This window comes from Engystomops pustulosus, chromosome 10 (genome assembly GCF_040894005.1).
Source record: "Engystomops pustulosus chromosome 10, aEngPut4.maternal, whole genome shotgun sequence".
NCBI lineage: Eukaryota > Metazoa > Chordata > Amphibia > Anura > Leptodactylidae > Engystomops > Engystomops pustulosus.
Window position 1 is genome coordinate 16155 of NC_092420.1, and position 26934 is coordinate 43088.

General features: G+C 56.5%; 1 protein-coding gene across 5 annotated transcripts; it reads left to right on the forward strand.

Moving 5' to 3' along the window:
- The first annotated feature begins 1410 nt into the window (after positions 1 to 1410).
- LOC140105261 (semaphorin-3F-like) lies at positions 1411 to 25809 on the forward strand. 5 transcript variants are annotated; one of them, XM_072129208.1, is made up of 18 exons: positions 1411 to 1438; positions 4479 to 4639; positions 4859 to 4921; positions 5085 to 5204; positions 9380 to 9463; positions 11860 to 11953; positions 17557 to 17676; positions 17754 to 17893; positions 17973 to 18087; positions 18160 to 18229; positions 18301 to 18445; positions 18536 to 18758; positions 18844 to 18932; positions 19039 to 19080; positions 19209 to 19378; positions 19470 to 19537; positions 24595 to 24728; positions 24847 to 25809. In XM_072129208.1, the coding sequence occupies exons 2-18, from the start codon at positions 4571 to 4573 to the stop codon at positions 25234 to 25236; spliced, it is 2136 nt and encodes a 711-aa protein (XP_071985309.1). In that variant the 5' UTR covers positions 1411 to 1438; positions 4479 to 4570; the 3' UTR covers positions 25237 to 25809. The 5 variants fall into 5 exon arrangements, with proteins under 5 accessions (XP_071985309.1, XP_071985310.1, XP_071985308.1 ...); XM_072129209.1 differs by having other exon boundaries at positions 19209 to 19366; XM_072129207.1 differs by having other exon boundaries at positions 17973 to 18229; positions 19209 to 19366.
- Positions 25810 to 26934: the final 1125 nt, after the last annotated feature.

Here is a 26934-nt window from a genome sequence, read left to right on the forward strand (position 1 = left end):
TACCAGTCATGTATAGAGGGGGCACCAGGTAACACCCCCGCCCTGTACCAGTCCTGTACAGAGGGGGCACCCGGTAACACCCCCGCCCAGTCCCAGTCCTGTACAGAGGGGGCACCCGGTAACACCCCCGCCCAGTCCCAGTCCTGTACAGAGGGGGCACCCGGTAACACCCCCGCCCAGTCCCAGTCCTGTACAGAGGGGGCACCAGGTAACACCCCCGCCCTGTACCAGTCCTGTATAGAGGAGGGCACCAGGTAACACCCCCGCCCTGTCCCAGTCATGTATAGAGGGGGGCACCAGGTAACACCCCCGCCCTGTCCCAGTCATGTATAGAGGGGGCACCAGGTAACACCCCCGCCCTGTCCCAGTCCTGTATAGAGGGGGGCACCAGGTAACACCCCCGCCCTGTCCCAGTCATGTATAGAGGGGGGCACCAGGTAACACCCCCGCCCTGTCCCAGTCATGTATAGTGGGGGGGCACCAGGTAACACCCCCGCCCTGTCCCAGTCATGTATAGTGGGGGGGCACCAGGTAACACCCCCGCCCTGTACCAGTCCTGTATAGAGGGGGGCACCAGTTAACACCCCCGCCCTGTACCAGTCCTGTATAGAGGGGGGCACCAGGTAACACCCCCGCCCTGTACCAGTCATGTATAGAGGGGGGCACCAGGTAACACCCCCGCCCTGTACCAGTCCTGTATAGAGGAGGGCACCAGGTAACACCCCCGCCCTGTCCCAGTCATGTATAGAGGGGGGCACCAGGTAACACCCCCGCCCTGTCCCAGTCATGTACAGAGGGGGCACCAGGTAACACCCCCGCCCTGTACCAGTCATGTATAGAGGGGGGCACCAGGTAACACCCCCGCCCTGTACCAGTCCTGTATAGAGGGGGGCACCAGGTAACACCCCCGCCCTGTACCAGTCCTGTATAGAGGGGGCACCAGTTAACACCCCCGCCCTGTACCAGTCCTGTATAGAGGGGGGCACCAGGTAACACCCCCGCCCTGTACCAGTCCTGTATAGAGGGGGGCACCAGGTAACACCCCCGCCCTGTACCAGTCCTGTATAGAGGGGGCACCAGTTAACACCCCCGCCCTGTACCAGTCATGTATAGTGGGGGCACCAGGTAACACCCCCGCCCTGTCCCAGTCATGTACAGAGGGGGCACCCGGTAAGCCCCCGTCTGTTTTGTATTAGGGGTGAGGAGGGGGCCGGCTGCTCTTCATGGCTCGTTACTGAAAGCCTCTTGAGTCCAGTTGGTGATTTGGTTAGACGTGCCCCGGCCCGGGGGTCATTCTCCAGGGCTTTAAACTATTAATTAACCCATAAGCCTCTGGTGCAGCTGGGGTTAATCTCTCGCTCTCCGCTGCGCTGTCTCATACAATTACATGTAATCCGGATTACGGATGAGACTTGTGTGAATGCGTCTCATGGCAGCGGTGAGGAAGCTTCTCCTCCCTGGCCCAGGTCCCCTCTACTAGGAGCGCAGGATTCACCGATTCCTGGCTCTCCAGCGGCTGCTGCAGCCTAGTCCTCCTCCTCCTGCTGCGGCTGCAGCGGCCTGAGACCTGTAGTCCTCCTCCTCCGGCGGCTGCTGCAGCGGCCTGAGACCTGTAGTCCTCCTCCTCCGGCGGCTGCTGCTGCGGCCTGAGACCTGTAGTCCTCCTCCTCCAGCGGCTGCTGCAGCGGCCTGAGACCTGTAGTCCTCCTCCTCCGGCGGCTGCTGCAGCGGCCTGAGACCTGTAGTCCTCCTCCTCCGGCGGCGGCTGCTGCGGCCTGAGACCTGTAGTCCTCCTCCTCCGGCGGCTGCTGCTGCGGCCTGAGACCTGTAGTCCTCCTCCTCCGGCTGCTGCGGGCTGAGACCTGAGACCTGTAGTCCTCCTCCTGCTGCGGCTGCTGCGGGCTGAGACCTGTAGTCCTCCTTCGGCGGCTGCTGCTGTGGCCTGAGACCTGTAGTCCTCCTCCGGCTGCTGCTGCGGCCTGAGACCTGTAGTCCTCCTCCTCCTCCGGCTGCTGCTGCGGCCTGAGACCTGTAGTCCTCCTCCTCCGGCTGCTGCTGTGGCCTGAGACCTGTAGTCCTCCTCCTCCTCCGGCTGCTGCTGCGGCCTGAGACCTGTAGTCCTCCTCCTCCTCCGGCTGCTGCTGCGGCCTGAGACCTGTAGTCCTCCTCCTCCTCCGGCTGCTGCTGCGGCCTGAGACCTGTAGTCCTCCTCCTCCGGCGGCTGCTGCGGCCTGAGACCTGTAGTCCTCCTCCTCCGGCTGCTGCTGCTGCGGCCTGAGACCTGTAGTCCTCCTCCTCCGGCGGCTGCTGCTGCGGCCTGAGACCTGTAGTCCTCCTCCTCCGGCGGCTGCTGCTGCGGCCTGAGACCTGTAGTCCTCCTCCTCCGGCGGCTGTTGCTGCGGCCTGGGACCTGTAGTCCTCCTCCTCCGGCTGCTGCAGCCTGAGATCTGTAGTCCTCCTCCTGCTGCTGCTGCAGCCTGAGATCTGTAGTCCTCCTCCTCCGGCGGCTGCTGCTGCGGCCTGAGACCTGTAGTCCTCCTCCTCCGGCTGCTGCGGGCTGAGACCTGTAGTCCTCCTCCTGCTGCGGCTGCTGCGGGCTGAGACCTGTAGTCCTCCTTCGGCGGCTGCTGCTGTGGCCTGAGACCTGTAGTCCTCCTCCTCCTCCGGCTGCTGCTGTGGCCTGAGACCTGTAGTCCTCCTCCTCCGGCTGCTGCTGCGGCCTGAGACCTGTAGTCCTCCTCCTCCGGCTGCTGCTGTGGCCTGAGACCTGTAGTCCTCCTCCTCCGGCTGCTGCTGCTGCGGCCTGAGACCTGTAGTCCTCCTCCTCCGGCTGCTGCTGTGGCCTGAGACCTGTAGTCCTCCTCCTCCTGCTGCGGCTGCTGCGGGCTGAGACCTGTAGTCCTCCTTCGGCGGCTGCTGCTGTGGCCTGAGACCTGTAGTCCTCCTCCTCCTCCGGCTGCTGCTGCGGCCTGAGACCTGTAGTCCTCCTCCTCCTCCGGCTGCTGCTGCGGCCTGAGACCTGTAGTCCTCCTCCTCCTCCGGCTGCTGTGGCCTGAGACCTGTAGTCCTCCTCCTCCGGCTGCTGCGGCCTGAGACCTGTAGTCCTCCTCCTCCGGCGGCTGCTGCTGCGGCCTGAGACCTGTAGTCCTCCTCCTCCGGCGGCTGCTGCTGCGGCCTGAGACCTGTAGTCCTCCTCCTCCGGCGGCTGCTGCTGCGGCCTGAGACCTGTAGTCCTCCTCCTCCGGCTGCTGCGGGCTGAGACCTGAGACCTGTAGTCCTCCTCCTGCTGCGGCTGCTGCGGGCTGAGACCTGTAGTCCTCCTTCGGCGGCTGCTGCTGTGGCCTGAGACCTGTAGTCCTCCTCCTCCTCCGGCTGCTGCTGCGGCCTGAGACCTGTAGTCCTCCTCCTCCTCCGGCTGCTGCTGCGGCCTGAGACCTGTAGTCCTCCTCCTCCTCCGGCTGCTGCTGCGGCCTGAGACCTGTAGTCCTCCTCCTCCGGCTGCTGCTGCGGCCTGAGACCTGTAGTCCTCCTCCTCCTCCGGCTGCTGCTGCGGCCTGAGACCTGTAGTCCTCCTCCTCCGGCTGCTGCTGCTGCGGCCTGAGACCTGTAGTCCTCCTCCTCCGGCGGCTGCTGCTGCGGCCTGAGACCTGTAGTCCTCCTCCTCCGGCGGCTGCTGCTGCGGCCTGAGACCTGTAGTCCTCCTCCTCCGGCTGCTGCTGTGGCCTGAGACCTGTAGTCCTCCTCCTCCGGCGGCTGCTGCTGCGGCCTGAGACCTGTAGTCCTCCTCCTCCGGCGGCTGCTGCTGCGGCCTGAGACCTGTAGTCCTCCTCCTCCGGCTGCTGCAGCCTGAGATCTGTAGTCCTCCTCCTGCTGCTGCTGCAGCCTGAGATCTGTAGTCCTCCTCCTCCGGCTGCTGCGGCCTGAGACCTGTAGTCCTCCTCCTCCGGCTGCTGCGGCCTGAGATCTGTAGTCCTCCTCCTGCTGCTGCTGCAGCCTGAGATCTGTAGTCCTCCTCCTGCTGCTGCTGCGGCCTGAGACCTGTAGTCCTCCTCCTCCGGCGGCTGCTGCTGCGGCCTGAGACCTGTAGTCCTCCTCCTCCGGCTGCTGCAGCCTGAGATCTGTAGTCCTCCTCCTGCTGCGGCTGCGGCCTGAGATCTGTAGTCCTCCTCCTGCTGCGGCTGCGGCCTGAGATCTGTAGTCCTCCTCCTGCTGCGGCCTGAGACCTGTAGTCCTCCTCCTCCGGCTGCTGCAGCCTGAGATCTGTAGTCCTGCTGCTGCTGCTGCGGCCTGAGATCTGTAGTCCTCCTCCTGCTGCGGCTGCGGCCTGAGATCTGTAGTCCTCCTCCTGCTGCGGCCTGAGACCTGTAGTCCTCCTCCTCCGGCTGCTGCAGCCTGAGATCTGTAGTCCTGCTGCTGCGGCCTGAGACGTGTAGTCCTCCTCCTGCTGCGGCTTTACTATTGGATTTGTCTCTTTGCAGAGCTGAAGGCTTCCAACACGGCGCATTTCCTGCACTTCCTGCTGAACACGACGGATTATCGGATTCTGCTGAAAGATGAAGATCACGATCGCATGTACGTGGGCAGCAAAGACTATATCCTGTCCCTGGACCTGCAGGACATCAACCGGGAGCCGCTCATAGTAAGTGTCTGGAGTGCGACTCACTAGGGTTAGATTGTGAGCTCCTGTGCACAGGGCCTGCCGCCTGGAGGGGGAGCAGCTAGTGATGCACCTGCCTGGAAGAGCAACGTGTCCGCAGAGCATCGCAGCCAAGCCCGGAGCGCTGCAGGCCACACATTCCTAATGTAAAGACCCCGGGGTCCTCTCCACAGTAACGGGGGATGTGCTCTCTCCCTGCAGATTCACTGGCCGGCAAAACAGCAGAGAATAGACGAGTGTGTGCTGTCCGGCAAGGACATGAATGTGAGTATAACCAGCTGATTGTCAGCTCACAGGACAAGCCGCCACCTCCTGCACCGCGCAGTAACTCTGTCTCTCTTCCCTCCTGTTCACACTCTGATCTGTAATATTCCATCTTTTCCTGCTTCGCTCTTCCCTTCTCTATTCCAACCTCTGTCTTTCCCAGGGAGAATGTGGTAATTTCATCCGTCTCATCCAGCCCTGGAACCGGACGCACTTGTACGCCTGTGGGACCGGCGCGTACAACCCCGTGTGCACCTACATCAACCGCGGCCGCAAAGCCCAGGTACTGGGGGTGCGATGCTCTGCAGGCCGCTGTGCTAGATGATCGGGAGGTGTTATCCTGAGGGTAACGGAGAATATAACAGAGCTGAGCACATGATGGGGGTGGTAGTGCCGCAGAATGTGATGATGGGCGCGGAGCCGGTTCTGTCGGCTGATTACGCTGCGGCGCCGGTTCTCTTGACCCATCGCTTGTCGGGGCTCAGTACTGGATTATTAGGTTTCCAGTAGTTACAGCTTTTTCCTCCACACGGGATCATTAGTCACAGTCCATTGAAGAGGCAAATGACACTTGGGATGAGTAATGGATCAGCGCCATGGCGGCATCTCTGCTCCTGGCGCTGGTGCGTCCTATAGTAAGATCCGTCTGAGAATAGTAATGCGGCCTCGGCACCGAACACGCTGCATCAGGGGTCCCTATGCTATATCCCCCCGGTGTAATGTGGGGTCAGGGGTCCCTATGCTATATCCCCCCGGTGTAATGTGGGGTCAGGGGTCCCTGTGCTATATCCCCCCGGTGTAATGTGGGGTCAGGGGTCCCTGTGCTATATCCCCCCGGTGTAATGTGGGGTCAGGGGTCCCTGTGCTATATCCCCCCGGTGTAGTGTGGGGTCAGGGGTCCCTGTGCTATATCCCCCCGGTGTAATGTGGGGTCAGGGGTCCCTGTGCTATATCCCCCCGGTGTAATGTGGGGTCAGGGGTCCCTGTGCTATATCCCCCCGGTGTAGTGTGGGGTCAGGGGTCCCTGTGCTATATCCCCCCGGTGTAATGTGGGGTCAGGGGTCCCTGTGCTATATCCCCCCGGTGTAATGTGGGGTCAGGGGTCCCTGTGCTATATCCCCCCGGTGTAGTGTGGGGTCAGGGGTCCCTGTGCTATATCCCCCCGGTGTAGTGTGGGGTCAGGGGTCCCTGTGCTATATCCCCCCGGTGTAATTTGGGGTCAGGGGTCCCTGTGCTATATCCCCCCGGTGTAATGTGGGGTCAGGGGTCCCTGTGCTATATCCCCCCGGTGTAGTGTGGGGTCAGGGGTCCCTGTGCTATATCCCCCCGGTGTAATGTGGGGTCAGGGGTCCCTGTGCTATATCCCCCCGGTGTAATGTGGGGTCAGGGGTCCCTGTGCTATATCCCCCCGGTGTAGTGTGGGGTCAGGGGTCCCTGTGCTATATCCCCCCGGTGTAATGTGGGGTCAGGGGTCCCTGTGCTATATCCCCCCAGTGTAATGTGGGGTCAGGGGTCCCTGTGCTATATCCCCCCGGTGTAATGTGGGGTCAGGGGTCCCTGTGCTATATCCCCCCGGTGTAATGGGGGGTCAGGGGTCCCTGTGCTATATCCCCCCGGTGTAGTGTGGGGTCAGGGGTCCCTGTGCTATATCCCCCCGGTGTAATGTGGGGTCAGGGGTCCCTGTGCTATATCCCCCCGGTGTAGTGTGGGGTCAGGGGTCCCTGTGCTATTTCCCCCCGGTGTAGTGTGGGGTCAGGGGTCCCTGTGCTATATCCCCCCGGTGTAATGTGGGGTCAGGGGTCCCTGTGCTATATCCCCCCGGTGTAATGTGGGGTCAGGGGTCCCTGTGCTATATCCCCCCGGTGTAATGGGGGGTCAGGGGTCCCTGTGCTATATCCCCCCGGTGTAGTGTGGGGTCAGGAGTCCCTGTGCTATATCCCCCGGTGTAATGTGGGGTCAGGGGTCCCTGTGCTATATCCCCCCGGTGTAATGTGGGGTCAGGGGTCCCTGTGCTATATCCCCCCGGTGTAATGTGGGGTCAGGGGTCCCTGTGCTATATCCCCCCCGGTGTAGTGTGGGGTCAGGGGTCCCTGTGCTATATCCCCCCGGTGTAATGTGGGGTCAGGGGTCCCTGTGCTATATCCCCCCGGTGTAATGTGGGGTCAGGGGTCCCTGTGCTATAACCCCGGAGAACCCCACATTACATCACACACTATACTGGGGGCATAGTACAGGGACCCCTGACCGCACATTACATCACACACTACACCGGGGGCATAGTACAGGGACCCCTGACCCCACATTACATCACACACTACACCGGGGGCATAGTACGGGGACCCCTGACCCCACATTACATCACACACTACACCGGGGACATAGTACAGGGACCCCTGACCCCACATTACATCACACACTATACTGGGGGCATAGTACAGGGACCCCTGACCCCACATTACATCACACACTGTATCGGGGGCATAGTACAGGGACCCCTGACCCCACATTACATCACACACTACACCGGGGGCATAGTACAGGGACCCCTGACCCCACATTACATCACACACTACACCGGGGGCATAGTACAGGGACCCCTGACCCCACATTACATCACACACTGTACCGGGGGCATAGTACAGGGACCCCTGACCCCACATTACATCACACACTGTACCGGGGGCATAGTACAGGGACCCCACATTACATCACACACTACACCGGGGGCATAGTACAGGGACCCCTGACCCCACATTACATCACACATTACACCGGGGACATAGTACAGGGACCCCTGACCCCACATTACATCACACACTACACCGGGGGCATAGTACGGGGACCCCTGACCCCACATTACATCACACACTACACCGGGGGCATAGTACGGGGACCCCTGACCCCACATTACATCACACACTACACCGGGGGCATAGTACAGGGACCCCTGACCCCACATTACATCACACACTACACCGGGGGCATAGTACAGGGACCCCTGACCCCACATTACATCACACACTACACCGGGGGCATAGTACGGGGACCCCTGACCCCACATTACATCACACACTACACCGGGGGCATAGTACAGGGACCCCTGACCCCACATTACATCACACACTACACCGGGGGCATAGTACAGGGACCCCTGACCCCACATTACATCACACACTATACCGGGGGCATAGTACAGGGACCCCTGACCCCACATTACATCACACACTACACCGGGGGCATTGTACAGGGACCCCACATTACATCACACACTATACCGGGGGCATAGTACAGGGACCCCTGACCCCACATTACATCACACACTACACCGGGGGCATAGTACAGGGACCCCTGACCCCACATTACATCACACACTACACCGGGGGCATAGTACAGGGACCCCTGACCCCACATTACATCACACACTATACTGGGGGCATAGTACAGGGACCCCTGACCCCACATTACATCACACACTATACCGGGGGCATAGTACGGGGACCCCTGACCCCACATTACATCACACACTATACCGGGGGCATAGTACGGGGACCCCTGACCCCACATTACATCACACACTACACCGGGGGCATAGTACAGGGACCCCTGACCCCACATTACATCACACACTACACCGGGGGCATAGTACAGGGACCCCTGACCCCACATTACATCACACACTACACCGGGGGCATAGTACAGGGACCCCTGACCCCACATTACATCACACACTACACCGGGGGCATAGTACAGGGACCCCTGACCCCACATTACATCACACACTACACCGGGGGCATAGTACAGGGACCCCTGACCCCACATTACATCACACACTACACCGGGGGCATAGTACAGGGACCCCTGACCCCACATTACATCACACACTACACCGGGGGCATAGTACAGGGACCCCTGACCCCACATTACATCACACACTACACCGGGGGCATAGTACAGGGACCCCTGACCCCACATTACATCACACACTACACCGGGGGCATAGTACAGGGACCCCTGACCCCACATTACATCACACACTACACCGGGGGCATAGTACAGGGACCCCTGACCCCACATTACATCACACCACGGGGGACATTGGTGATGAGGACAGGTGTGAGGGGTGTTACTGGGGTGGTTGTGGCGTTACAGTGTGTCAGTGCTGCTGCTGTTCCTGTGCAGGTGAGTTACTCAGTGTTTCTCTATGTGGTACATGCTCCATCACATGTGATTCTCCTGTAACCCTCTAACATGTCATACATGTAACACGTATGTGCCGCAGTGTAGCTGTGCATGCATGTTTCCGTGTCTTCCATTACACCCCGAAACTAACGTCTAGGGCTCTGGTCATGTGTGTCCCGCATCCGTGTCGTGTCTCAGCCGTTCCTGGCGGTTTTCCTCTTCCTTCCTTTCACCTGAAGCCTCCAGCTCTAACTCTTATTGCCCTGCTCCTCTCTCCAGGCCTCAGATCACACAGCGCCCCCTGGAGGAAGAGGGAGCAGAGCAGCAGACTATCCACCCAGCCCAGCACCAGCCGAGCACAAGGTGGGGCCACTCCCAGGGGCCACGAGCCCCCTCCCGATACTGACCACGTGTAGCCCACCTTACTCTGTGTAACATAGAAGACTTTACCCCTTACAGGTTTGTGTCATACAGACACGCGGCCCCCGGATCCATGACACCCCAGGACCCCACTGGTGTCTCTGCTGTGGCCCGGTGTCACTGGGGGGTAGTGAAGAGAGCGGCCCGGTGTCACTGGGGGGTAGTGAAGAGAGCGGCCCGGTGTCACTGGGGGTTAGTGAAGAGAGCGGCCCGGTGTCACTGGGGGTTAGTGAAGAGAGCGGCCCGGTGTCACTGGGGGGTAGTGAAGAGAGCGGCCCGGTGTCACTGGGGGGTAGTGAAGAGAGCGGCCCGGTGTCACTGGGGGGTAGTGAAGAGAGCGGCCCGGTGTCACTGGGGGGTAGTGAAGAGAGCGGCCCGGTGTCACTGGGGGGTAGTGAAGAGAGCGGCCCGGTGTCACTGGGGGTTAGTGAAGAGAGCGGCCCGGTGTCACTGGGGGGTAGTGAAGAGAGCGGCCCGGATGTCACTGGGGGGTAGTGAGGAGAGCGGCCCGGTGTCACTGGGGGGTAGTGGAGAGAGCGGCCCGGTGTCACTGGGGGTTAGTGAAGAGAGCGGCCCGGTGTCACTGGGGGTTAGTGAAGAGAGCGGCCCGGTGTCACTGGGGGTTAGTGAAGAGAGCGGCCCGGTGTCACTGGGATTAGTGAAGAGAGCGGCCCGGTGTCACTGGGGGGTAGTGAAGAGAGCGGCCCGGTGTCACTGGGATTAGTGAAGAGAGCGGCCCGGTGTCACTGGGGGGTAGTGAAGAGAGCGGCCCGGTGTCACTGGGGGTTAGTGAAGAGAGCGGCCCGGTGTCACTGGGGGGTAGTGAAGAGAGCGGCCCGGTGTCACTGGGGGGTAGTGAAGAGAGCGGCCCGGTGTCACTGGGGGGTAGTGAAGAGAGCGGCCCGGTGTCACTGGGGGGTAGTGAAGAGAGCGGCCCGGTGTCACTGGGGGGTAGTGAAGAGAGCGGCCCGGTGTCACTGGGGGGTAGTGAAGAGAGCGGCCCGGTGTCACTGGGGGGTAGTGAAGAGAGCGGCCCGGTGTCACTGGGGGGTAGTGAAGAGAGCGGCCCGGTGTCACTGGGGGGTAGTGAAGAGAGCGGCCCGGTGTCACTGGGGGGTAGTGAAGAGAGCGGCCCGGTGTCACTGGGGGGTAGTGAAGAGAGCGGCCCGGTGTCACTGGGGGGTAGTGAAGAGAGCGGCCCGGTGTCACTGGGGGGTAGTGAAGAGAGCGGCCCGGTGTCACTGGGGGGTAGTGAAGAGAGCGGCCCGGTGTCACTGGGGGGTAGTGAAGAGAGCGGCCCGGTGTCACTGGGGGGTAGTGAAGAGAGCGGCCCGGTGTCACTGGGGGGTAGTGAAGAGAGCGGCCCGGTGTCACTGGGGGGTAGTGAAGAGAGCGGCCCGGTGTCACTGGGGGGTAGTGAAGAGAGCGGCCCGGTGTCACTGGGGGGTAGTGAAGAGAGCGGCCCGGTGTCTCTGGGGGGTAGTGAGGAGAGCGGCCCGGTGTCTCTGGGGGGTAGTGAGGAGAGCGGCCCGGTGTCTCTGGGGGGTAGTGAGGAGAGCGGCCCGGTGTCTCTGGGGGGTAGTGAGGAGAGCGGCCCGGTGTCACTGGGGGGTAGTGAGGAGAGCGGCCCGGTGTCACTGGGGGGTAGTGAGGAGAGCGGCCCGGTGTCACTGGGGGGTAGTGAGGAGAGCGGCCCGGTGTCACTGGGGGGTAGGGGAGAGAGCGGCCCGGTGTCACTGGGGGGTAGTGAGGAGAGCGGCCCGGTGTCACTGGGGGGTAGTGAGGAGAGCGGCCCGGTGTCACTGGGGGGTAGTGAGGAGAGCGGCCCGGTGTCACTGGGGGGTAGTGAGGAGAGCGGCCCGGTATGATACCTGTATCCTGCTCCCCGGTGGTCCTGCCATAGTACCCCGTCACAGTTCAAGGGGTCTCTGCTCCGCCCATCATAGTGATGGCGCATCCAGTATAGTGAAGTATTCACTTAAAGACTTTGTTCATCACCATTTACAAGATCTCTGCTACCTGTCAGGATCTGGAAACACTCTTTTTTTTTTTTACAATGAAGTGACATCTGCTACTCGTCATGACAATGGGGACTACAAGTCCCATAATGCCCGGCAGCGCTGCACCTCGTGGACACACAGTGGGTCTCTGCACATCTTGTCCTGGGGGGTGTATCATCGGGTGCTTGTCCCATCCGGTCTGCTCCATCGTGCGTCCTCCACCTGCTCCGGAGCTTCGCTCTCCCCGATGCTTGTAGTGAAGGAGTCTTCATAGAGCGACCTATAGAAGCGCCTGGAGGTCATGACCTCTCCTAACCTCTGCCTCTTCTCCCATCACAGGATTACATCTTCTACCTGGACCCGGATCGCGTGGAGTCAGGGAAAGGGAAATGCGCCTATGACCCCAAGCTGGACAGCGTGTCTGCCCTCATCAGTAAGTACAGAGCTGCGCTCACAATTCTGCCGTGCTCCTCCTCTATGACCCTATACTATAGTCAGATCCAGAGCTGCCGTGCTCCTCCTCTATGACCCTATACTATAGTCACATCCAGAGCTGCAGTGCTCCTCCTCCATGTCCCTATACTATAGTCACCTCCAGAGCTGCCGTGCTCCTCCTCTATGACCCTATACTATAGTCAGATCCAGAGCTGCCGTGCTCCTCCTCTATGACCTAATACTATAGTCACATCCAGAGCTGCCGTGCTCCTCCTCCATGACCCTATACTATAGTCACATCCAGAGCTGCCGTGCTCCTCCTCTATGACCCTATACTATAGTCACATCCAGAGCTGCCGTGCTCCTCCTCTCTGACCCTATACTATAGTCACATCCAGAGCTGCCGTGCTCCTCCTCCTTGACCCTATACTATAGTAACCTCCAGAGCTGCAGTGCTTCTCCTCCATGACCCTATACTATAGTCACATCCAGAGCTGCCGTGCTTCTCCTCCATGACCCTATACTATAGTCACATCCAGAGCTGCCGTGCTCCTCCTCCATGACCCTATACTATAGTCTCCTCCAGAGCTGCCGTGCTCCTCCTCCATGACCCTATACTATAGTCTCCTCCAGAGCTGCCGTGCTCCTCCTCCATGACACTATACTATAGTCTCCTCCAGAGCTGCCGTGCTCCTCCTCCATGACCCTATACTATAGTCTCCTCCAGAGCTGCCGTGCTCCTCCTCTCTGACCCTATACTATAGTCACATCCAGAGCTGCCGTGCTCCTCCTCTCTGACCCTATACTATAGTCACATCCAGAGCTGCCGTGCTCCTCCTCTCTGACCCTATACTATAGTCACATCCAGAGCTGCCGTGCTCCTCCTCTATGACCCTATACTATAGTCACATCCAGAGCTGCCGTGCTCCTCCTCCATGACCCTATACTATAGTCACATCCAGAGCTGCCGTGCTCCTCCTCCATGACCCTATACTATAGTCACATCCAGAGCTGCCGTGCTCCTCCTCCATGACCCTATACTATAGTCACATCCAGAGCTGCCGTGCTCCTCCTCCATGACCCTATACTATAGTCACATCCAGAGCTGCCGTGCTCCTCCTCCATGACACTATACTATAGTCACATCCAGAGCTGCCGTGCTCCTCCTCCATGACCCTATACTATAGTCACATCCAGAGCTGCCGTGCTCCTCCTCTGACCGATCTGTATTCCTGTATCGGGAGGAAGGCGTCAGCATGGACGGCCCGAGCTCCGGACACCAGACGCCTCCATTTGTGAAGGTTTACAAGCAGACAGTATTGTGTGAGCAGCTGGATCCAGAGATGAGGTCCATGTTGGGGGGAAACCAGACGAGGCTGCCAGATCTCATTCCCGCTAATCCGTTTGGCCCCCCGAGAGGGACCTGCCATGTGACCCTCTCCATGCGCCCTTCACCTGCGGGGCTTTCCTTACAATCTAAGGTTGAGACTTTCTAATTAATCAGGAGCAGCTGCCGGGCTGGAAGCCAACGAGATGAGCGTCACTCCACGTCCAGCGCCGAACACCGCCCCGGCCTCATCCATAGTCACATGACCCCATAACACAGCCCCGGCCTCATCCATAGTCACATCTACCCCCGGCACTGACCCCATAACACTGCCCCGGCCTCATCCATAGTCACATCTACCCCCAGCACTGACCCAATAACACTGCCCCGGCCTCATCCATAGTCACATCTACCACTGACCCCATAACACTGCCCCGGCCTCATCCATAGTCACATCTACCACTGACCCCATAACACTGCCCCGGCCTCATCCATAGTCACATCTACCACTGACCCCATAACACAGCCCCGGCCTCATCCATAGTCACATCTACCCCCGGCACTGACCCCATAACACAGCCCCGGCCTCATCCATAGTCACATCTACCCCCGGCACTGACCCCATAACACTGCCCCGGCCTCATCCATAGTCACATCTACCACTGACCCCATAACACTGCCCCGGCCTCATCCGTAGTCACATCTACCACTGACCCCATAACACTGCCCCGGCCTCATCCATAGTCACATCTACCACTGACCCCATAACACTGCCCCGGCCTCATCCATAGTCACATCTACCACTGACCCCATAACACTGCCCCGGCCTCATCCATAGTCACATCTACCACTGACCCCATAACACTGCCCCGGCCTCATCCATAGTCACATCTACCACTGACCCCATAACACTGCCCCGGCCTCATCCATAGTCACATCTACCACTGACCCCATAACACTGCCCCGGCCTCATCCATAGCCACATCTACCCCCGGCACTGACCACATAACACTGCCCCGGCCTCATCCATAGTCACATCTACCACTGACCCCATAACACTGCCCCGGCCTCATCCATAGTCACATCTACCACTGACCCCATAACACTGCCCCGGCCTCATCCGTAGTCACATCTACCACTGACCCCATAACACTGCCCCGGCCTCATCCATAGTCACATCTACCCCTGACCCCATAACACTGCCCCGGCCTCATCCATAGTCACATCTACCACTGACCCCATAACACTGCCCCGGCCTCATCCGTAGTCACATCTACCACTGACCCCATAACACTGCCCCGGCCTCATCCATAGTCACATCTACCCCTGACCCCATAACACAGCCCCGGCCTCATCCATAGCCACATCTACCCCCGGCACTGACCCCATAACACAGCCCCGGCCTCATCCATAGTCACATCTACCCCCGGCACTGACCCATAACACTGCCCCGGCCTCATCCATAGTCACATCTACCCCCGGCACTGACCCCATAACACAGCCCCGGCCTCATCCATAGTCACATCTACCCCCGGCACTGACCCCATAACACAGCCCCGGCCTCATCCATAGTCACATCTACCCCCGGCACTGACCCCATAACACTGCCCCGGCCTCATCCATAGTCACATCTACCACTGACCCCATAACACTGCCCCGGCCTCATCCATAGTCACATCTACCCCCGGCACTGACCCCATAACACTGCCCCGGCCTCATCCATAGTCACATCTACCCCCGGCACTGACCCCATAACACTGCCCCGGCCTCATCCATAGTCACATCTACCACTGACCCCATAACACTGCCCCGGCCTCATCCATAGTCACATCTACCACTGACCCCATAACACTGCCCCGGCCTCATCCATAGTCACATCTACCACTGACCCCATAACACTGCCCCGGCCTCATCCATAGTCACATCTACCCCCGGCACTGACCACATAACACTGCCCCGGCCTCATCCATAGTCACATCTACCACTGACCCCATAACACTGCCCCGGCCTCATCCATAGTCACATCTACCACTGACCCCATAACACTGCCCCGGCCTCATCCGTAGTCACATCTACCACTGACCCCATAACACTGCCCCGGCCTCATCCATAGTCACATCTACCCCCGGCACTGACCCCATAACACAGCCCCGGCCTCATCCATAGCCACATCTACCCCCAGCACTGACCCCATAACACTGCCCCGGCCTCATCCATAGTCACATCTACCACTGACCCCATAACACTGCCCCGGCCTCATCCATAGTCACATCTACCACTGACCCCATAACACAGCCCCGGCCTCATCCATAGTCACATCTACCCCCCAGCACTGACCCCATAACACTGCCCCGGCCTCATCCATAGCCACATCTACCCCCGGCACTGACCCCATAACACAGCCCCGGCCTCATCCATAGTCACATCTACCCCCCAGCACTGACCCCATAACACTGCCCCGGCCTCATCCATAGTCACATCTACCCCCGGCACTGACCCCATAACACAGCCCCGGCCTCATCCATAGTCACATCTACCCCCGGCACTGACCCCATAACACAGCCCCGGCCTCATCCATAGCCACATCTACCCCCGGCACTGACCCCATAACACTGCCCCGGCCTCATCCATAGTCACATCTACCCCCGGCACTGACCCCATAACACTGCCCCGGCCTCATCCATAGCCACATCTACCCCCAGCACTGACCCCATAACACTGCCCCGGCCTCATCCATAGTCACATCTACCACTGACCCCATAACACTGCCCCGGCCTCATCCATAGTCACATCTACCACTGACCCCATAACACTGCCCCGGCCTCATCCATAGTCACATCTACCACTGACCCCATAACACAGCCCCGGCCTCATCCATAGTCACATCTACCCCCAGCACTGACCCCATAACACTGCCCCGGCCTCATCCATAGTCACATCTACCCCCGGCACTGACCCCATAACACTGCCCCGGCCTCATCCATAGTCACATCTACCCCCGGCACTGACCCCATAACACAGCCCCGGCCTCATCCATAGTCACATCTACCCCCGGCACTGACCCCATAACACTGCCCCGGCCTCATCCATAGTCACATCTACCCCCGGCACTGACCCCATAACACTGCCCCGGCCTCATCCATAGTCACATCTACCCCCGGCACTGACCCCATAACACTGCCCCGGCCTCATCCATAGTCACATCTACCCCCGGCACTGACCCCATAACACAGCCCCGGCCTCATCCATAGTCACATCTACCCCCGGCACTGACCCCATAACACTGCCCCGGCCTCATCCATAGTCACATCTACCCCCGGCACTGACCCCATAACACTGCCCCGGCCTCATCCATAGTCACATCTACCCCCGGCACTGACCCCATAACACTGCCCCGGCCTCATCCATAGTCACATCTACCCCCGGCACTGACCCCATAACACTGCCCCGGCCTCATCCATAGTCACATCTACCCCCGGCACTGACCCCATAACACTGCCCCGGCCTCATCCATAGTCACATCTACCCCCGGCGCTGACCCCATAACACTGCCCCGGCCTCATCCATAGTCACATCTACCACTGACCCCATAACACTGCCCCGGCCTCATCCATACTCACATCTACCCCCGGCACTGACCCCATAACACTGCCCCGGCCTCATCCATAGTCACATCTACCCCCGGCACTGACCCCATAACACAGCCCCGGCCTCATCCATAGTCACATCTTCCCCCGGCACTGACCCCATAACACAGCCCCGGCCTCATCCATAGTCACATCTACCCCCGGCACTGACCCCATAACACTGCCCCGGCCTCATCCATAGTCACATCTACCCCCGGCACTGACCCCATAACACTGCCCCGGCCTCATCCATAGTCACATCTACCCCCGGCACTGACCCCATAACACTGCCCCGGCCTCATCCATAGTCACATCTACCACTGACCCCATAACACTGCCCCGGCCTCATCCATAGTCACATCTACCCCCAGCACTGACCCCATAACACAGCCCCGGCCTCATCCATAGTCACATCTACCCCCGGCACTGACCCCATAACACAGCCCCGGCCTCATCCATAGTCACATCTACCCCCGGCACTGACCCCATAACACTGCCCCGGCCTCATCCATAGTCACATCTACCACTGACCCCATAACACAGCCCCGGCCTCATCCATAGTCACATCTCCCTTCAGGTCTGAGCACGCTATGAGGCTGTTCCGGTCTATGACTTACCACAACTAACCTTCTTTTTGGCCTTCTGCAGATGAGGAGCTGTACTCGGGGGTTTACATAGATTTCATGGGCACAGACGCTGCCATATTCCGAGCCATGGGCAAGCAGGCGGCCATGAGGACGGACCAGTACAATTCGCGCTGGCTGAACGGTAAGACGCCGGAGAGGATGAGGGGAGGATGAGCTTTCCTGCTCCCTACACCCGGATAACGTCTCCTCTCTCCGCAGACCCAGCGTTTGTCCATGTGCAGCTCATCCCTGACAGCCTGGAGCGAAATGATGATAAACTTTATTTCTTCTTCCGGGAAAAGTCCACGGATTCTCCGCACAGCCCGACCGTGTTCTCCCGCATTGGAAGGGTGTGTCTGGTAAGAAGCCCCTCCTAGACGTCCCCCAGGGGCTGCACGCGGAGGTCCTGCCGATAGTCTCATCCTCTTCTTCTTCTAGAACGATGATGGAGGTCACTGCTGTCTGGTGAATAAGTGGAGCACCTTCCTGAAAGCGCGACTCATCTGCTCCGTGCCGGGGGCGGACGGGATAGAGACGCACTTTGATGAGCTACGTAAGTATCTGGGCGGAGGGCGAGCGCAGTCACCCGGGGCTTGTGATGTATCTACATCTATTGTTATTACAGAGGACGTCTTCATCCAGCAGACGCAGGACAATAAGAACCCGGTCATCTACGCCGTCTTCTCCGCCTCGGGGTAAGCCTCGTGTCTCCTCACGGCCAGCGTCATTCCATGTGCGTCGCCTTGACCTCCCTCCTTCTCGCCAGTTCTGTCTTTAAGGGATCGGCCGTGTGTGTCTACTCCATGGCTGACATCCGCATGGTCTTCAATGGTCCTTTCGCTCACAAGGAAGGACCCAACTACCAGTGGATGCCATACACAGGGAAGATCCCGTATCCACGGCCCGGCACGGTACGGACGGGTGGTGTGCAGCTCCTGTGTTAGGGGTGGTCATGCCTGAGCATGTGATGTAGATGTATGACCTCTCCCTGTTGTGTGCAGTGTCCGGGCGGGACCTTCACTCCATCCATGAAGTCCACTAAAGATTACCCGGATGAAGTCATCAACTTCATGAGGACGCACCCGGTCATGTACAATCCCGTCTACCCCATCCATCGGCAGCCATTGCTTGTCCGCACCAATGTCAACTACAAGTTCACCGCCATCGCTGTGGACCAGGTGGACGCGTCTGATGGCCGATACGAGGTCCTCTTCTTGGGCACAGGTAGCCGTCCATCCTCTACTGATTGTATCTGCCATAGGACATTGGCTGTGACGTCCCATAATCCTCCCTGTCCTGTGTATCACAGATCAGGGCACGGTGCAGAAGGTCATTGTGCTTCCCAAAGACGACCTGGAGACGGAGGAGCTGATGCTGGAGGAGGTGGAGGTGTTTAAGGTCAGGCGCCCCCTACAGGTCACATTCTGTCCTACCTCATGTCATGGGAGAGTATCTGTAGCCATTGTACATGGGTGCACCGGGTAACCAGTGTCTCTTCCCTTAGGTCCCTGCACCCATCAAATCCATGAAAATCTCATCCAAACGAGTAAGTGCAGGGTAATACTTGTCTTCAGGGTGTGGGGTCGTCCATCAGATTGCACATCGGCCGCCCTGATTGTGGATCCATTGTAACGACACTGCAGCTACACATAACTCGTTACTCTCTCATTGCAGCAACAGCTTTACGTCTCGTCACTGTCGGGGGTGACACATCTTGCCCTCCATCGTTGTGATGTGTACGGAGAAGCCTGTGCGGACTGCTGCCTGGCCAGAGACCCCTACTGCGCCTGGGATGGAAAAACGTGTTCGCGCTATTCAGCGTCCTCCAAGCGGTACGCAGAGGGGTGAGGCCGGGCTTCATTAATAGAGAATCCCTCTAATATACAGCAAAGCCCCATCACAGGCTCCTCCTCCTAACTCTGCTCTCACCCATAGACGCAGCCGCCGACAAGACGTCCGACACGGGAATCCCATCAGGCAGTGCCGCGGATACAACTCCAATGGTAATATCCGAACCGCCATGTCCTGACTAATGTAACCCCACATGCAGATGGTTACTACTCATATCCCTGCAGCTCTGGGGTATAATACAGGACTGCACCAGCAGCAGAATAGTGAGTGCAGCTCTGGAGTATAATACAGGATGTAACTCAGGATCAGTACAGGATAAGTAATGTCATGTATGTACACAGTGACTGCACCAGCAGCAGAATAGTGAGTGCAGCTCTGGGATATAATACAGGATGTAACTCAGGATCAGTACAGGATAAGTAATGTCATGTATGTACACAGTGACTGCACCAGCAGCAGAATAGTGAGTGCAGCTCTGGGGTATAATACAGGATGTAACTCAGGATCAGTACAGGATAAGTAATGTCATGTATGTACACAGTGACTGCACCAGCAGCAGAATAGTGCGTGCAGCTCTGGAGTATAATACAGGATGTAACTCAGGATCAGTACAGGATAAGTAATGTCATGTATGTACACAGTGACTGCACCAGCAGCAGAATAGTGAGTGCAGCTCTGGAGTATAATACAGGATGTAACTCAGGATCAGTACAGGATAAGTAATGTCATGTATGTACACAGTGACTGCACCAGCAGCAGAATAGTGAGTGCAGCTCTGGGGTATAATACAGGATGTAACTCAGGATCAGTACAGGATAAGTAATGTCATGTATGTACACAGTGACTGCACCAGCAGCAGAATAGTGAGTGCAGCTCTGGGGTATAATACAGGATGTAACTCAGGATCAGTACAGGATAAGTAATGTCATGTATGTACACAGTGACTGCACCAGCAGCAGAATAGTGAGTGCAGCTCTGGGGTATAATACAGGATGTAACTCAGGATCAGTACAGGATAAGTAATGTCATGTATGTACACAGTGACTGCACCAGCAGCAGAATAGTGAGTGCAGCTCTGGGGTATAATACAGGATGTAACTCAGGATCAGTACAGGATAAGTAATGTCATGTATGTACACAGTGACTGCACCAGCAGCAGAATAGTGAGTGCAGCTCTGGAGTATAATACAGGATGTAACTCAGGATCAGTACAGGATAAGTAATGTCATGTATGTACACAGTGACTGCACCAGCAGCAGAATAGTGAGTGCAGCTCTGGAGTATAATACAGGATGTAACTCAGGATCAGTACAGGATAAGTAATGTCATGTATGTACAGTGACTGCCCCAGCAGCAGAATAGTGAGTGCAGCTCTGGGGTATAATACAGGATGTAACTCAGGATCAGTACAGGATAAGTAATGTCATGTATGTACACAGTGACTGCACCAGCAGCAGAATAGTGAGTGCAGCTCTGGAGTATAATACAGGATGTAACTCAGGATCAGTACAGGATAAGTAATGTCATGTATGTACACAGTGACTGCACCAGCAGCAGAATAGTGAGTGCAGCTCTGGAGTATAATACAGGATGTAACTCAGGATCAGTACAGGATAAGTAATGTCATGTATGTACACAGTGACTGCACCAGCAGCAGAATAGTGAGTGCAGCTCTGGGGTATAATACAGGATGTAACTCAGGATCAGTACAGGATAAGTAATGTCATGTATGTACACAGTGACTGCACCAGCAGCAGAATAGTGAGTGCAGCTCTGGGGTATAATACAGGATGTAACTCAGGATCAGTACAGGATAAGTAATGTCATGTATGTACACAGTGACTGCACCAGCAGCAGAATAGTGAGTGCAGCTCTGGGGTATAATACAGGATGTAACTCAGGATCAGTACAGGATAAGTAATGTCATGTATGTACACAGTGACTGCACCAGCAGCAGAATAGTGAGTGCAGCTCTGGAGTATAATACAGGATGTAACTCAGGATCAGTACAGGATAAGTAATGTCATGTATGTACACAGTGACTGCACCAGCAGCAGAATAGTGAGTGCAGCTCTGGAGTATAATACAGGATGTAACTCAGGATCAGTACAGGATAAGTAATGTCATGTATGTACAGTGACTGCCCCAGCAGCAGAATAGTGAGTGCAGCTCTGGGGTATAATACAGGATGTAACTCAGGATCAGTACAGGATAAGTAATGTCATGTATGTACACAGTGACTGCACCAGCAGCAGAATAGTGAGTGCAGCTCTGGAGTATAATACAGGATGTAACTCAGGATCAGTACAGGATAAGTAATGTCATGTATGTACACAGTGACTGCACCAGCAGCAGAATAGTGAGTGCAGCTCTGGGGTATAATACAGGATGTAACTCAGGATCAGTACAGGATAAGTAATGTCATGTATGTACAGTGACTGCACCAGCAGCAGAATAGTGAGTGCAGCTCTGGGGTATAATACAGGATGTAACTCAGGATCAGTAAAGGATAAGTAATGTCATGTATGTACACAGTGACTGCACCAGCAGCAGAATAGTGAGTGCAGCTCTGGAGTATAATACAGGATGTAACTCAGGATCAGTACAGGATAAGTAATGTCATGTATGTACACAGTGACTGCACCAGCAGCAGAATAGTGAGTGCAGCTCTGGGGTATAATACAGGATGTAACTCAGGATCAGTACAGGATAAGTAATGTCATGTATGTACAGTGACTGCCCCAGCAGCAGAATAGTGAGTGCAGCTCTGGGGTATAATACAGGATGTAACTCAGGATCAGTACAGGATAAGTAATGTCATGTATGTACAGTGACTGCCCCAGCAGCAGAATAGTGAGTGCAGCTCTGGGGTATAATACAGGATGTAACTCAGGATCAGTACAGGATAAGTAATGTCATGTATGTACACAGTGACTGCACCAGCAGCAGAATAGTGAGTGCAGCTCTGGAGTATAATACAGGATGTAACTCAGGATCAGTACAGGATAAGTAATGTCATGTATGTACACAGTGACTGCACCAGCAGCAGAATAGTGAGTGCAGCTCTGGAGTATAATACAGGATGTAACTCAGGATCAGTACAGGATAAGTAATGTCATGTATGTACACAGTGACTGCACCAGCAGCAGAATAGTGAGTGCAGCTCTGGAGTATAATACAGGATGTAACTCAGGATCAGTACAGGATAAGTAATGTCATGTATGTACACAGTGACTGCACCAGCAGCAGAATAGTGAGTGCAGCTCTGGGGTATAATACAGGATGTAACCCAGGATCAGTACAGGATAAGTAATGTCATGTATGTACACAGTGACTGCACCAGCAGCAGAATAGTGAGTGCAGCTCTGGGGTATAATACAGGATGTAACTCAGGATCAGTACAGGATAAGTAATGTCATGTATGTACACAGTGACTGCACCAGCAGCAGAATAGTGAGTGCAGCTCTGGGGTATAATACAGGATGTAACTCAGGATCAGTACAGGATAAGTAATGTCATGTATGTACACAGTGACTGCACCAGCAGCAGAATAGTGAGTGCAGCTCTGGAGTATAATACAGGATGTAACTCAGGATCAGTACAGGATAAGTAATGTCATGTATGTACACAGTGACTGCACCAGCAGCAGAATAGTGAGTGCAGCTCTGGAGTATAATACAGGATGTAACTCAGGATCAGTACAGGATAAGTAATGTCATGTATGTACAGTGACTGCCCCAGCAGCAGAATAGTGAGTGCAGCTCTGGGGTATAATACAGGATGTAACTCAGGATCAGTACAGGATAAGTAATGTCATGTATGTACACAGTGACTGCACCAGCAGCAGAATAGTGAGTGCAGCTCTGGAGTATAATACAGGATGTAACTCAGGATCAGTACAGGATAAGTAATGTCATGTATGTACACAGTGACTGCACCAGCAGCAGAATAGTGAGTGCAGCTCTGGGGTATAATACAGGATGTAACTCAGGATCAGTACAGGATAAGTAATGTCATGTATGTACAGTGACTGCACCAGCAGCAGAATAGTGAGTGCAGCTCTGGGGTATAATACAGGATGTAACTCAGGATCAGTAAAGGATAAGTAATGTCATGTATGTACACAGTGACTGCACCAGCAGCAGAATAGTGAGTGCAGCTCTGGAGTATAATACAGGATGTAACTCAGGATCAGTACAGGATAAGTAATGTCATGTATGTACACAGTGACTGCACCAGCAGCAGAATAGTGAGTGCAGCTCTGGGGTATAATACAGGATGTAACTCAGGATCAGTACAGGATAAGTAATGTCATGTATGTACAGTGACTGCCCCAGCAGCAGAATAGTGAGTGCAGCTCTGGGGTATAATACAGGATGTAACTCAGGATCAGTACAGGATAAGTAATGTCATGTATGTACAGTGACTGCCCCAGCAGCAGAATAGTGAGTGCAGCTCTGGGGTATAATACAGGATGTAACTCAGGATCAGTACAGGATAAGTAATGTCATGTATGTACACAGTGACTGCACCAGCAGCAGAATAGTGAGTGCAGCTCTGGAGTATAATACAGGATGTAACTCAGGATCAGTACAGGATAAGTAATGTCATGTATGTACACAGTGACTGCACCAGCAGCAGAATAGTGAGTGCAGCTCTGGAGTATAATACAGGATGTAACTCAGGATCAGTACAGGATAAGTAATGTCATGTATGTACACAGTGACTGCACCAGCAGCAGAATAGTGAGTGCAGCTCTGGAGTATAATACAGGATGTAACTCAGGATCAGTACAGGATAAGTAATGTCATGTATGTACACAGTGACTGCACCAGCAGCAGAATAGTGAGTGCAGCTCTGGGGTATAATACAGGATGTAACCCAGGATCAGTACAGGATAAGTAATGTCATGTATGTACACAGTGACTGCACCAGCAGCAGAATAGTGAGTGCAGCTCTGGGGTATAATACAGGATGTAACTCAGGATCAGTACAGGATAAGTAATGTCATGTATGTACACAGTGACTGCACCAGCAGCAGAATAGTGAGTGCAGCTCTGGGGTATAATACAGGATGTAACTCAGGATCAGTACAGGATAAGTAATGTCATGTATGTACAGTGACTCCTCCAGCAGAATAGTGAGTGCAGCTCTGGGTTAAGGACACAATTACTATTTTATCGGATAATTTAGTGTGTTTTCCTCTCAGCCAATAAGATTGGGATGGAGGCGGCGCAGTACGGGGTGGAGGGCAGTTCGGCTTTCCTGGAGTGTCAGGCTCGCTCCCCTCAGGCCTCCATCAAGTGGATCCTGCAGAAAGACAACTCTGAGCGCAAAAAAGAGGTAAGTGGTCGCATGCGGATAAACAATCCCATAAGGATATGAAGATCTCTGCTGTCTGTGAGCTGAGGGTTTGTAACAGTTGCCTCCGGTCCTGAGTGATTGTGCTCTGTCTCCACAGCTGCGCTCGGAGGGCCGGCTCCTGAAGACAGAACAAGGTCTCCTGATCCGGTCGCTGCAGCTTTCGGACAGCGGCGTCTACCACTGCACGGCCACCGAGAACAACTTCAAGCACACGGTGATGCGCGTCCGCCTGCAGGTCCTGAGCGCCGAGGCCGTCACTGCTGCACTGCTGCACCCCGAGGCCCCCGCAGCGCAGTCCTCCCACCCAGCCGGACCCCCAGGAGCCTACGACGAGCTGGTGCAGCTGCTCTCCCAGCCCGAGATGGGACTCATCAACCAATACTGCCAGGGGTACTGGCGGCCCAACGCCCACAGCGACGCCAAGGACCTGCAGGACCAGAAGCGGGCCCGGAACCGGCGGAACCACCCGCCCACAGCGCAGACATGAGACTGCCCCGAACTCTAAATATATAAATATATAAATCTCTATATCGGACGTCGGGGGAGTCGCCTTTTGGGGTCCCCTAGGATTTATTTATTGGGGGACGCAGAGACTTGGGATGTTTCCTGACCCGGTGAGCAGAGCGTCGCTCCCCTGGCTGCAGACCATTGCTCTGCCTTCTTCCTGCTGTTCTTGTGTTTGTGGCGCAGACGTTATGGGGGCTCCCCTCATCTTATTCCGGAGCAGCCGGGGGGCCCCCCCCCCCCCATCTTATTCCGGAGCAGCCGGGGTCCCCCCCATATTATTCCGGATGAGCCGGGGGCCTCGCATTCCTTCAAGTCTTCCTTTTTTTATTTTTACGGATCGGTACGATTATCAGCAAGTAAATGTAAAGTGTGGAAGGTCAGAGGTCAGAGGCCTCCATGTAGCGGACCCTGATGGTGGAGGTCCGGACCCTCGGGCGGCAGGCACCGGCGGCAGATATTGTCTGTAAATAGATGTAAATGTAACTATGAAACGTGCGGTGAATTATCTCCTGTGGATGAACACAATACAATAAACACTGGCCTATTTTCTACAGAGTGACTGGGGGTCCGCACCGGGGGGATACCATGTCCTTGTGATGTACACGACCTCTGCTTGCTGTCAGTAACTAATATTCTGTATTGTTGTGCATTGATACATTGTAACAATCGGCTTCCGCTCACTGACAAGAAGCAGAGATCTAGAATGGTGGAAGGGGCCCATTCACTAATCTCCGTGGTCCTGTTTTCCGTTTATTTATCATGTAGAGTGCGGGGGGCGCCAGATTCAGGATTCTTGGGGTCTGTTTTTATGGCTCTGGCGCCCCCTGCAGTTTGCACCACTCTCAGTAAATGCGCCCCAATGCTCTGTATGTGGAGAGCGCCCCCTGGTGGAGGCAGTGGGGGTTGCACACAGGTGATCAGATGGTTAATAATGTAGCATGGGAGGGGGGGGGGTGCGGGGTGCGGGGGTTGGGCAGCGATGGCCTCGGGTCTGTCACATCTGCCCCATGTCTTACACTGGGCCCTCAGGTGATCAGATGGGTGGGGGTCATGTCCTGGGGGGCACCTTGTTACCATCTGTGTGTGAGGGGCCGGCCCTGAAATCCTGCGCTACGTGCGCCGCACATTGACCGAGCTACCGAGCGAAGACAACTCATACCTGCTCCTCCCCTCGGGCGAAGGGGGCTGCAGAGCTGACCCTCTAGGGAATGGGGTGGGACACGGCCACGGAGCTGACCCTCTAGGGAATGGGAGGGGGCACTGCCACGGAGCTGACCCTCTAGGGAATTGGGTGGGACACGGCCACCGAGCTGACCCTCTAGGGAATGGGATGGGACACGGCCACGGAGCTGACCCCCTAGGGAATGGGATGGGACATGGCCACGGAGCTGACCCCCTAGGGAATGGGAGGGGACATGGCCGCAGCGCTGAGCCTCTAGGGAATGGGAGGGGACACTGCCACGGAGCTGACCCTCTAGGGAATGGGATGGGCATGGCCGCGGAGCTGACCCTCTAGGGAATGGGAGGCGAGGGGGGCCGTGGAGCTGAACCTCTAGGGAATGGGAGGCGAGGGGGGCCGCGGAGCTGACCCTCTAGGGAATGGGAGGCGAGGGGGGCCGCGGAGCTGACCCTCTAGGGAATGGGAGGGGGCACGGCCACCGAGCTGACCCTCTAGGGA

Excerpts from the sequence above, each read along its gene's own strand:
- LOC140105261 (XM_072129207.1), top strand. The coding sequence starts at position 4,571 with ATGTACGTGGGCAGCAAAGACTATATCCTGTCCCTGGACCTGCAGGAC. Across the intron at positions 17,677-17,753 it reads CAATTCGCGCTGGCTGAACG|ACCCAGCGTTTGTCCATGTG; the intron begins GTAAGACGCCGG and ends CTCTCTCCGCAG. Across the intron at positions 18,759-18,843 it reads GGTCCTCTTCTTGGGCACAG|ATCAGGGCACGGTGCAGAAG; the intron begins GTAGCCGTCCAT and ends TGTGTATCACAG.